This window comes from Gymnoscopelus microlampas (assembly GCF_963454915.1).
Source record: "Gymnoscopelus microlampas genome assembly, chromosome: 20".
In the NCBI taxonomy this organism is placed as follows: domain Eukaryota; kingdom Metazoa; phylum Chordata; class Actinopteri; order Myctophiformes; family Myctophidae; genus Gymnoscopelus; species Gymnoscopelus microlampas.
In genome coordinates this window covers 30045672-30059185 of record NC_139957.1, presented here as the reverse complement: position 1 = coordinate 30059185, position 13514 = coordinate 30045672, and the positions used below count along the sequence as shown (strand labels likewise).

Sequence of the window (13514 nt, the reverse complement as noted above, 5' to 3'; positions counted from 1 at the left end):
TTCAAAGCATTTTAATTGATGGCTATCATGGTAATATGGCTGGTTTACAAGGGTAACAGCAAAGTGCAATACTGTGTAGATTATTTAGGTTCTATGAATGCTTTTTTACCAAATAGGTAGGAGCTATTAAATGTATAATTTCCTCATCTGTCTGGAGCCAATGTTCATCTCTTCCTGCAACGCTTATAACAAAACAAGAGCTGGCTCAATACAATGCTACCCTTCTTTTCGGAGCAATCACAGGGTCCTGTCACTTCACTCCCAGAGCAGGACAATGCACTTCCTAATGGAGAAAGGAAATCCTACCTAGACTGGAGCTGAATGAGGTGGTAGTGTGGACTGTGGAGCAGAGGAGGGGTTGCAGAGGGTTTATTCTCTTTCTTAAATGGGGAAGATGCTAGTCGTCTGGTGTAGTCTTGCAGGGGCCGTCACTCATCTAAAAACGACAGAGTCCTCTGTGTCCACACGCTATCTATTCAGTCATTCATGCCATCAGCTACTGTCTGAGCTGGCTGCCCTCTGTGTCACCCTCTGTAGACAAGTCAACTAGGCTCTTCTCGCCATGTCACAGGCGGGGCAGAAAGCTGACCTGCCTCTGCTGGGGCTTCCTAATGGTCCATATCCATTAGTATGGGGCCATCTCATTCACAACGATTCTGTTTCTTGATCAGCAGGTGGTAGTAGTAGTGCTGCTACAATATATTATTTCTATCGTCAAACCAAGTACAAGCCAAACCCCCCCCCTCCTGGGTTTTGGTTTTATAGGCCATGGGTCTTCAATGCTTTCAGGCCAAGGACCCCCTAGCTGAGAGAGAGATGAAGCAGGGACCCCCTCTATATTGTACAAAATTGTGTTTCAGATTATTTTTATTTTTTTACTTAGTCGGTTCTTTTTTCCCTCTACACCTATACCTCTTAGCCAAAAATAGCAGATCTACAAGCTCTCAACGCCTCGCAGCACAAGGCGTTGAGAGCTTGTAGATCTGCTATTTTTGGCTAATGTTCCCCTCAGAAAAGGAATTCTATGTTTCAAGTGGTTAATGTAAAAAACGAAATACTATCACACAAAGATTTGGTGGACCCCCTATAGTAGCCCTGAGGACCCCCTAGGGGTCCCGGACCCCCTGGTATAGGCCAATGTTTTGGACAAAAAGCTGTGTGGCCACCACACAGACATACATTTGCAAAAGGCCAGACAGAGGGCCAACAAGCTAGTGTGTGATCCACCCATTGATTGTATAAAACAGGTAGAGACTGGACCAATAGACCATATTCACACGGTGGCCATATTGGAATTTAACATTGAAAGTGCCGCCACCCGGGGTGGCTACTTTCATTGACTTCATAGAAACATGGCCGCCGTGTGAATATGGTGTATTGAAGAAGATTCAGAATAACTCTTAAATTGACTACCATATGGTTAAAAATAAATACTTCAAATTTCAAGACAGCAACTGCAGCTATTTCAAGTCCTTTAATCAAACTGCAACCAAATCATCAAGACATCAGATGATTTAGTTTTTGACCTTTTAAGAGAATATATTGTACAAGATTGTCAAATACAACCAATTACATACAACAATACCTAAATGTGATTAAACTGGCAAACAGTACTCAAAATATACTATACACCGCTACAGTAAACTTTAATAAACTTACATATGTAAAATGCCGTACTCTGAAAAATAAACATTTGATACATTTTCTTAGCAAAATAAATTAAATATTCATGACTGAATTTGAATATAAATGACTACAGCTTCATAAATTGTGGCTGGATAAGTTTGCAGTCCAAAATACACATCTTTTCTAGTCGTCACCAATAAGGGTATATCTGGGGAAGCATTTACCTCTGGCTAGTGGTGGGAACCTCAGAAAAGTTTTGAAGACTCAACTCCAATTAACATGCAACACGGAAACAATTCTCCCATCCCTTGCAGTCTTAGGCAAGGTTTGCATACCTCAAAAGGGTTAGGTTAGGCTTTCTGGTCAATGTATGTCTTACTCTGTACTGAATGGCAAGTAAGCGAAGGACAAAAGTCCATCAGGGATGGAGATAACTAAATTGAAGGATAGTGGTCAGTGATGTAATGTATGTGCATTCCAAACATTATGTGACATTAAAACAAACAAAGGACTACCTGAGTAGGAGCATTAAATCCAGCCCTTTTGTAAATCATCAGTACCGCTTGTATCACCATGGCCAGTCACAACACGCAGAGCCTCTGCTCTAACACAGCTGTAGAAATGAAGGGTAAAACCAACACCCATTTGAACTTCACCTCAAATAGAAATGGGAAAAGAGCAAATCAAGTTGATAGGCAGATATCCTCTAGTTAGTCTGAACAACTGCAATTTAACCCGCACACTGAAGAATCTCTTGGCCTTTTTAAGTGCACATACGTTTTAGTGGTGTGAGGACGTGGCAGGTGAAAAAGAAGAAGCACCCAACATGGACATTAGCAGGCGCTAACCCAAGTTCTGTATCACTGACTGATATGTTAATCACTAGACACTGTGCATTCACTTCAAATATTGTCCAGTTGTAAGAAGGGTTTGGCACAGTTTAACAGTTTATAGAGCAATTCCAGGTGTATATTGCCAAAGAGCACGTCTCTGCGTTCAGTCCACAGCTCATATAGTCCCTGTAAAATTCTGGAGCAATTAAGGGGGGTATTTGGCACTAAGGCTAACACTGAAAATGAATGTGTTGATGCTGATGCACTTTCCCATCCACGTGGGAGTGAGTATGCGTGTGAATGTCAGTGTAGATTTTGGGGTATATTTTGTTGGGAAGGGCTGACCCCCCTTGGCTGAGGAGGAGCTGCTGCTGGGCGAGGTATTCCTCATAGTTTATGGAGCTCATGCAATCTTTGTCTGGGCTGGAAGAGGTGGACGACGGGGCGACACAGCCCCTCTCCCGTTCTCGATAGGGCAGCCGATGGGAGCTCTGCAACGCCTGAGCAGCCGTGGCCGGCGTGCTGGGAGGTGGACAGTGCTTCTTACTCTGGCAGAACCACAGCAGCACTGTGCCAAAGATGAACACCATCCCAGCGGGTATGCCAATGATGACAGGCCAGGGGAGGGTGCTGGAGGCTGGCACAAATATGGGGGTGATAGGAGGCTTGGTGTCTGCAAAGGGAGAACGGAAAGAAAATATCAAGTTTCTTTATTTATTTTTATAGCATTTCTACTGGCTCTTATTACGTGCGTTGTATTTTATGAATGTTACAGATGCAACCTCTTGACCTACCTTTTCAATATTTTTGAATGAAAAACTCAACACTATTTTTTTAAACTAGACAAAGCTACTGATATAACACTTTGAAGTATGTAGTTAGTTATTTTGCTCCCCTAGTTTCGAATGCAAATTTGCATGTGTACAGCAGTCCTGGTTGCTGCCAAGCCCCACAGTTGTCCTGGGGAGGGTGTAGACAACCACATGCCTCCTCCAATACACATGGAGTCACCAGTTGCTGCTTTTCACCTGACAGTGAGGAGTGTCACAGAGAGAGCATAACGTGACCCGAGGTTTGTGCCATCTTCCTCAGATCCCCTCCCCTCTGAACAGGCACCCTGACCAACCAGTAGGAGTCTCCAGTGCAGCGACAAGGACAACAATACCCTGTTGGCATCCCCCACCTCTGCGAACACTGCCAGTCTCTTTGGTGAGGGTCAAGTGTTTTTATTCTATTTATCTCTACGTATATTTACAATACTGTATAATGTGGAAGTGAGAGGTGGCGTTACACAAATCTCACCTGGAAGCACGGTAAGGAAAGCGCTGCGGAAACTGTAACCCATGGTGTTGGCACCTAAACAGATGTACATGCCAGAATCTTCCTCTTTAGCCCGGGTAATGAGCAGCTTGTTGAGGTAGGAGCCGTCGGGTCGCGACCACACCTCCCCCGTGGGCAGCACCACAAAGCGGTGGTCGCCCACCTCGATGGTGGAGTTGTAGCGGCTTTCCTCGTTGGACTCCACACGCTTGAGCCACTGAATGACAGGCTTCACGTCACTCCGCACCTTGCACTGGAACGAGGTGGTGCCACCATAGTCCACTGTGGTGTTGACCGGATGAGTGCCCGTCAAAATGGGCTTGGAGTTTGTCCTTTCTGTGTAACACACACACACACACACACACACACACACACACACACACACACACACACACACACACACACACACACACACACACACACAGGGAAACAACTGTCAAAACACACACACACATATTCATTTTGACATGCCAGACCTTCTGTGCATAGAACAGGCCTTAGTTGTCTGTACTGTTATTAGCCCCAGGCTTATAACTTGTAATTAACAGAGAAGGAGAAATACCACATGTAACACAAGAAGTATGTGTGATTAGTTTCCTCTCTCTCTGCTCCTGGTTGTACAGCACACATTTCTCAAGGGGAAGGGGGGAGCTGGGGGTCTGGCAGACAGCTGGACTTTAATCAGCTCCAGATTGGGTGGAGGGTCTCTGGGTTGAAGAACCCCTCTCTCACTCTCTCTCTCTTTCTGCATCAAACACCAGAACCCAAGCCCTGACTCTCGGGCCTCCTTCCTCAATATGCTTTCCATACACCATACACATGATTACACAAGCACATCCATCCATGCAGCAGGGACATGAGTAAGATTTGTTGATCAAACTCTGAAGCTGGGAGTAGGAAGATCAGAGAGAGAGAGAGTCCCTGCAAAAGGTTATGCTTCTTCCACAGTCAAATCCAAGACCTAACATTACAATGATTATTAAATTTCCATTAAGGATGTCCAATAGTACAAAGAAAAACCAAGACAAACTGCAGCAAACAATTAAAAAAAAAAAAAAAGTAATGCAGGTTACTCATCAGTTATTACTGAGATATTTCCAAGCAGTTGATACTTACGTATGACCTCAACTTTGTATGTTGCATTGATCTCTCCTGCACGATTGGAGACTCTGCAGGTGTATCTGCCGCTGTGCTCTGGCGTCAGATTCTTCAGGCTCAGCGTCCACTTCTTCTGTCGCCCCTCACCGACCTCGCGATCCGTCAGAGGCCTGTCATCCTTCAACCACACAATGTCTGGCCGCGGATTCCCACTTGCTGTACACTTGAGTCGCACCGAGCTACCCACTGGACGAGCTATCACCCTCTTCCTCATCTTAGCGGGCTGGGTGAAGCGAGGCCGCACTTCAGAGGAAATAAGAGGACATTATGCATTCAATGCCTTGCTGTTTCTTTCACTGGACACTCTGGAGGTGGTGTGAGTTTTTATAATGCTGCATGGTGAGAGAGCGCTTACTTAATTTTCCTGACAGGCCGTCAGGACCCAGCTCAGACTCTGGCCCATCAGCTGTCCCTGGGCCAGTCTTATCAGTACCAGAGTCATCTGTTGACAGAGAAAATATGGTCAGTCACTGGAGAGCTAAAAAACATAAAGAGGAAAATCGTGTTCTTCCCCCAAGGGATATAAAGTAAATAAAACTTGTGGCACAGAATTCAAGCTGGTTATAACATGATGGAATATCATCATGCTGCATAAAGGTCTAGAGGTTTTCACGAAGGGTGATGACAAAGATTATAAGATAAACAGTCTATGATTTCACTTGTGGAATAAAGACTTATGTGGCCATTTGGGCGAATATCCAATGCAGTTAAACTGTCTAGTCGAGCTCTCAGCGGACAACTTTTCTCACTTACTTTCACAGCCTGCAAAGAAGACGGTAAACACCTTCTGAGACAGTGCAGAAAGAGCCATAGTCTACGTAATGTTTTAGTCCTTGTCTCAATCCAAACGGCAGTAAGGCTTTAGTTGTACTTCATTGCAGTACTGTGTTGCTTGACAGAAATTAAGTATTTAATAGTGTGCCATTTTTGTCGGGCTACAAAGTACACCTTGAGCCTTAGACCTTTCGGTTGACACATCTTTACAACGTCATAGACAAAATAGTTACAGCAAACACACAAAGCCCAACAGGCACTGTAAAGCAGTCTTGGCTCTGACTGAGTAAATTTAGCATTTATAGATAGGATCCTCTAAGCGGGGTGCACGCTAAGGTCACACACTGCAGCAATTGGGAGTAACATGATCAGTTTTCATAAGCCCGGTTCCAGAAGACAGCTGTGCAGTTTATGTCACTGGCTGGCCGGCTGACATCATGCAGTGGAGCTAAGACAGGGCTTACAGAAAATATAATGAGTGAAACCTAATAGACGGTTTGTAATGCATATCCACTTTGTGAGTTAGGCATTGATGAATTTATGAAGCATATCAAATACACTGCCATCCCGTGCCACTCTCTGCAATGCCAGACTTTAAATGGATGATTATGGATTATCAGTTAAAGAAGAGATGGGAAGCTTTGATATGATACTACCGGGTTGTCACTTAACATTAGATATGGTACTCATGTCATTCACAATATGTCTGACCTTTTAAATATAACAACCATAAGTTAGTGATTTATCTGCCTTGCTGGGGGCCAGATAAAGCTCATATTTAGCAAACGTGGATCTATAACGCACAGCACAAGGAACAAAGCCCAACATGCTGTGCAGCTAATGTTGCTAGTTTTGATTTCAAGTGCAGTGTAGCCTCAAGTTGAATTCCTCTAAATGCAGTTTGGCACACTTGATTCCCCCTTAATGTTTGATGGGGGCAGGTAGAGGGGCCAGATGTGACTTCTAACCCCCCCTTAGTCCTGCCGCCCTCCCAAGTCCCCCAAACCTCTCTTAGCTCTCTAGGGTTCTCTGGGCACAAACCCTCCATTGTCTGTCCCCTGTAGCACCAGGCCCACTCATGATGTCATGGCTATTTGAAGGGCTTTAACTGGCCAACTATAATAACCCATTCCTTTAAAAAACAGCCTCTATTGGAAGAAATATTTCTCTGTTGCTCACTTGGGCTCTGCGCATTCCTGCCGGTTCCTGAACCTCCCAATCCAAACAGAACATAGTCCCACACTGCCGGGCTTTTCTTTCTGAGTTTTCTTTTTTTGGGGGGGTTCCTGAATCTATTTCCTTTCCACTTTTTGGAGATTCTGAGGAACAATGGTGCCTTTTATGAGTCTGTGTGTGTTACAACTATCCCTAGCCACTATTGTCTTTAAACAATGTTGGCTGACCAGACTTGCAGACTGGAGGGAGGCAGGACATGTCATGGCAGTCATATAACTGTTATTTTTGGAACAGAGAAAAATACAATCGTCAATAAATACAGAGAGACCTAGAGACCTCTGTGTCTGCCCCACCCCCTCCGTGTCCCCCTCTACTTAAGACGCTCTCCATTCTTCATAAACTGGCGTACATTGTGTGGAACAGAAATGCAAATAGGTAATTAATGAAATGAACGCTTGCACTAAGTAAGCAATGAGCTATGTCAGGCTGTTTAAATGACAAAGTAATCACATGCCACCATACAACTGTGATTGACACCATACAACTGTGACAGCCCATTCATGTTCATACTTCAGTGTTTTAGCATCTGATGCCATCTCCTCCCTTTTCATTCACAAACCCAGCAACAGGAAGTAGGTCACTATGCTCTCTCTCCCCTGGCCTTGTGCGCCAGCTGAATCACAGGAAAAGGCCCCTTGATTTGGGGGTCACAATGAGCTCCAGATGTTGTTGGGGACATCGTAATGTCCAGAGAAAGTTGTGTTGTGGCCTTGCATCACACTGGAAATCTCCAAACAGCTACCACATGTGATCAGTCACATGGAGGGCAGTTTATCCAACGGCTGGCCTATAACATCTTCTCCGGAGACAGCCAAATTAACGAAGTATGTACTGTGTGTGAAGTGCCAATGTGTACAGACATTAATTTGTTCTCTTATGAGCCTGTATATGAACTGTACTCAAATAAACATTAAAATCACATGCCGTTAACTATTTTAATGCTGCTACAATGCTTGTTCTGGTCAAAGCAGCTGAGGAGTGATAGGTGACGTACACGTCAGTCAGTGGGTGGAGGTGGGGGGGGTGGATGGGAGGTGATGGGGGCCAGTTGTCAGGAGACCACCCCAAACATGGCCCAAACAACCAGCTGGGTGGATTGAGGAGGCGCCATGTTGCACTGGCTGAACAGATTCTTGGGATAGCTCCGGGGAGGACTGGCTGTCCACTGGCAGATGGAGAGAGGGATATCTCTCCAGCCTCTATGGAACCACCCACACCCCCACCCTTACATCAGCCTACAAAGGCCCTCACTCTCTCACCTTCTCTCAAATCTCACTCTGCTTCCTTACTGTCTCTTTATCTTATGGTCTTTCTTCTGCTTGGCTTCTCTTTCGTAACCCCCCCCCCCCCTCCCCTTCCCTGGCGATTGCAGACCATAATGTTTAAAAAGTATGTTGCTCACTTTGGGCCTTGAGCTTGAAAGGCTGCCAGGATTTCGTCGCCACTGTTCCCCTGAACGACAGTATAACTGACTGCAGTTGTTTCTCTTTCTTTTACATTCTGTGATCCAGTAAAAATAATAAACCCACATGATGGATACTGTACATAGAGCTATGCTGGAAGCTACCCCTCATTTACAGTCCTTCAAATAAATAATCCCTTTGCCCCTGCTCTCTCTGAGCAGCCGACGCCTCCCAGATGGTCACTGAGTTACCTATAATGCAACGAAATTAAAATGCCTGACAATTAGCTGAATCGAGTTTAATGGAAAGTGTTGCTCACGATAATTGTGCACCACAGGGCTGTTCTAAGCTGTCGGTTCTCTCGGCCCGATGACTTCAGTCCTGTAAGTGTTTTGAAAACGAGGCTCCCCTAATCTTCCTGGTGAAAAAGCCACTCTGAATGCAGTCCTCTCCGTGATGGAACAATTATCTATAAAAACAAACGGAGTGGTGATGGCTGCCAGTCCTTGGCTGGGATGATAGACGAGAGAGCAGAAACAGGGGAGGTTAGGGGGTGGTGGGGCCGGCTGAGGGGGGGGGGGTCTCTGTGGTCTAACAAAACAGAGATGTGGAATGGCTGTTGAGAGACTAGTGTTGGCCTGTCACGCATTTCACCACCACCAGAGGACAAGTAGGAAATGGAACAAACCAGATCAGGGTTAAGAGCCAGGCCAAATGGTCTCCAGCGAACTCCATAAAGGGCAAAAACACACCACTGATAAAAATCTCATGGAAATATGCTCATAAGGATTATAAAAAAAAAACGCGATTGAACTTCCAAGGTTTTTTCTTCCTCACGTAGTCACAGAGTGTGAAGTCCTGAATGTAGTCAGGTTGAGCGGATGACCTTGCGACCCCTCATGGCTTCATCACAGTGGTCTGAAATACTTTTCATTCAAGTCTTCATTCTCACTTAAGTCACAGTGCGATGAAGCCAAACCAGATCAATCATAATGTGGCAAACACACCGCAACACTGCTGGGAGAAAGATGTTTTCTATCAACTGCGATGAATTGGCAACGTGATTTATATACAGCAGTAGCGTGATTGCATGTTGCTTGTGTATGCACGTCTGTGCACATGCACGAGGGGCATGTCATGATGAAAGAAATTCTACTTCATGCCTCCCAAGTTTGAGTTGTTGTTTTTTATTCCTAACCTCAGATCAGTAAAAATGACATTTGCTATCATTGTAAAAGACAATATGTCATATTATTTGATTGAAGCATACGGTAAAAGTTGCTATGAATCCCATGTCTATAATTATAGTTATAAGCACTCACTTACAAGTACTCATAATGCAATCATAACACATTATAATGATTTTCTTTTCTTTTTTTTTTAGATATAAGGTCAAGTATTATAGTACTTTATAATTACTGGTCACTCAGACTTTTTCTTTTGGCCAGATTAATAGTGTATTATAATTCTCATAGTAGTATAATGTCATAATACATTATAATCACTGTTATTATCCATTATAGTGTGATTTAAGTAACTATATAAGTAGATGCTTTAAATATATGCAAGAAAAACACACAAAATGTTCTTCAGGAATGTCAATACTTTACTTAAAGCACCCATTGACTTATAATCACACTATGCATTAGAAAATTATTATAATGTATTACAACTATGAAAATTATAATACACTATGATCCTTGCCATAAAGTAAAGAAAGTATAATAATACTTGACCCTATAAGTCATTATAAAATTACTATTATTGTTATAAAGAATTGTGTTTATTTATGAATGCTTATAGCTATAATTATACAGCATTATAAGCCGATTATAATGCATTATCAGTATGTTTCTAACTCATTATAGACATGGGATGCATAGCAAGTGTTACCGCATACTCTCAAGTAAGATGTAAACAAAGGTCAGGAAAACTTCTGCAATGAACTCGCTCTCCAAGTCTCACCTCACCCACACACTGGTTCTCAGCTCACTGTGTGACCACTAAGAATATTACAGCCAAAACTGAGATGCTTCCCAAGAGGGATTTCTGTTTTCGAGGAACTTGAAGTAGTGATTCCATTAACTCTCGTTATATGGTGAAACAGGTCTCAAAATCACACTTTTAGCACATACTGTAAATAAACACACAGTTCTCTTGCACAACAAAAATTGATAGGTCAACAATATTGGTGCAAACCGAGCAACGACAATGGTACCAGTAGGCAAAATAGGCATAAAAAGTACATGCTTTTTTAAAGCAAGGTCCTACTAATGGTTCTACAACATTGCTTTAATGATCTGAAACATTTGATTGACTGTTCATCAAAACAATTACATAAATGGGGTGGAAAATCAATGGCTCATTCTGAACTATGTGATATTTTTCTATGATGGGTTGTTGATGGGTGTCTGTAATATCTAAAGAATAAATTTAGATGTACTTGAAGTGTAGACAGCCACGAATGACGTTCGTAATATATTGCACAGCTGTAATGTGAACCTTGACATTATAGCTTGTTGGAACTCTCTATCTCCTGCCTTTCCAATGAGCAGATAGCCCGCCTTTGAACTCTTTGGAAACTTAAACCAGTAAACCGGACCCAAAATAACTGCAGTCAACTCTATTCCCAACTCACGACCATACAGAGCTACTGCAATGCAACGACAACAGCTCTTTACGTGGCGCTGGGTTTCTCAGATCTGTCTGATTTAGAGTTCCTCTACTAAACCACGGCCGAGGCTGAGGTGGAGCCATCACAAGACCAAAGTGCAGGTCCTCCATCAGGCCCCTGGCCTCCACCCTCCTCCTGGGAGAGACTGGCCCTAATTAGGCATCTTACACTAATTAGACTAAACACAGCCTTCACGCTCCACTCCGCTCATTCATCACGCTTTGCTTTAGAACAGAGGAAATGTACTGTATACACACACACACACGCACGCACGCACGCACGCACGCACGCACGCACGCACGCACGCACGCACACAAACACACACACACACACACACACACACACACACACACACACACACACACACACATAGGAACATGGACAGAGCCCACGTAGGGTTCTAAACTCAAGAAACAAAAGACTAGTTGAAAGTCCTGTGTAATCCTCAAAGTCCATGTCAAGATTCTATGTAAGACTATGCAGGCAAATGGCCACTATTAAATGTGTTTCTTATTGCTGCACTGCAGACCTCCTGCTTTTACAGAGTGTAGCCTTAGGAAAGGGAAGAACTTCAGATCCAGTTGAGTCACAGAGGATGAAGTGGTATTGAAACAATATCCCATGCCGCTGTTGACTTTGGGCTGGGAGAGCCGGGGGTCTATATCAGATACAATAGATGTGGGGATCAACCCCTAACCTTCCATAAATCCACTTGTTTTAGGCCTTGACCTCCAAGAGGGATATTGTCTCTTAACATCTGCAACTTGATAAGATTTGGACCGCAAGGAAGTGTTACAAATCTGGCTTTAAAACCTTTTTCCGCAGCGGAAGGCGGTGAGGCCTTACTCACGGCTATGGTCTCTGATCTTTGTTACTAAACAGGTGACTTCACAGTTTATAGATGCCAAATTCTACATATAATTTTAATGACATATTAACATTTTATCACTCCCAGTGATCTCATCGAAGGGAACTGCAGAGTTAACAGATGAAGGCGATTTCACGATACCACCTGACATAACCCACATACCGACGCACATGCACATACCGATGACAATGAGGGTATAGTTGATGTTCACGCTGCCAAAGCCATTAGTGGCTTTGCAGATGTATGTCCCTGCATCCTCTGCTTCCACTTCCTTGATCTTCAGGCCCAGACGGAGGATCCGGAAGCGTATCCAGCCACTGTGGATGTTGCGGCCGTCCTTGGTCCACATTTTCAGGGGAGGAGGGTCTCCCTCCACTGGGCACGGCAGCTTGATGGCACTCCCCAGCCGGGCTGTTTGCCTGTGAGACACCTTCTCAGCCACCCGCGGAGGACCTGGAGAGACACAACAGTGATGAGAGTTCAACCTCCACCTGCATCCCTGGAACACTGAATACAGTCATATTGAACACAGATTTAAAGGCAAAATGTACAATTGTACAGGTGATTCTACTGTAGGTATCTCTGAATCTTTTGCTGTTTCAATAACTGCATATCCTGTAATCCCCAGATGAAATTGAGAAGGCACAATATGTCGTCTGAATTTCATTTCACTTAAAACAAAAGAGCTCACTTTTGGGAAGGAGGTGGAGGTAATTTGTCACCCTTTTGTCTGATTACTCAGCGATGTCGAAACCAGATTGTAATAATTGGACAAGCTTTGTCATCCATTGCGCAGCGAGGGTAAAATATTCTGGCTCTGGTTGTGCGTAGCGTGCGGGAGATCAAAGCAGTGAGGGGCGGGCCACAGTGAGGTGGACAGCAGCCCTCTCTCCCTGTTCTTAATTGGCTCAGGTCTGCTCCCTCAGATCTGGTGAAGTGGAGCGGGTTGAAACGCCCTGTGATGGTGTTAGCAGTGCTTGTTGCACCACTACTTGCACTGGGCTGTGAGCATTAACCATGGACCAAAAGACTCCACTCACTGAAAACTAAACAAAACTCTGGACAACTGAGCAGAGCAGACATTGAAGAGTAGTAGAGGAGAGGAGAGGAGAGGAGAGGAGAGAGTGGAATGCAACCCAACACTATAGCTACAACAGCTCTGAAAAGTACACACAGCATACTCTGTCTGTCTCTCTCACTGCAAATGGTCAGTCTGGTAGCAGTAACAACAATGGGGAGGGTAAATAAACATGGCCTCTCTCAGCACGCTCGCTTGCACACACATATATGCACACGCACACACGCACACACACACACACACACACACACGCACGCACGCACGCACGCACACACACACACCCCCCACACGCACGCACGCACGCACGCACGCACGCACGCACGCACACACACACACACACACACACACACACACACACACACACACACACACACACACACACACACACACACACACACACCATTGGTGTAATTTTCACACATTATGGTAAACAAGAGCTTCATTACACTGATGGGGGTGGAGGGGTTACTCCAATAGTGGCATTTTTCCATCACATTGCAAACAGATGTGCCTCAAATGCAGGTACAGAATCTGGACTGTCTGG

At 44.4% G+C, this 13514-nt stretch overlaps 1 protein-coding gene across 3 annotated transcripts in view; it reads right to left on the bottom strand.

Moving 5' to 3' along the window:
- Positions 1-13514, bottom strand: part of LOC311035592 (fibroblast growth factor receptor-like 1) — a gene marked incomplete at its 3' end in the record, with an annotated part of 31251 nt that overhangs the window by 590 nt on the left and 17147 nt on the right. For 2 of the 3 annotated variants that reach the window (XM_084043881.1, XM_084043883.1), the window contains exons 3-7: positions 12073-12345; positions 5293-5379; positions 4896-5180; positions 3762-4115; positions 1460-3132 (exon numbers count right to left, since the gene is read on the bottom strand). In XM_084043881.1, coding sequence (XP_083900007.1) covers positions 2690-3132; positions 3762-4115; positions 4896-5180; positions 5293-5379; positions 12073-12345 — 1442 coding nt within the window. Of the gene's footprint in view, positions 1-1459; positions 3133-3761; positions 4116-4895; positions 5181-5292; positions 5380-12072; positions 12346-13514 lie in introns of those variants that run through there. The other variant, XM_084043882.1, reaches the window with a different exon arrangement.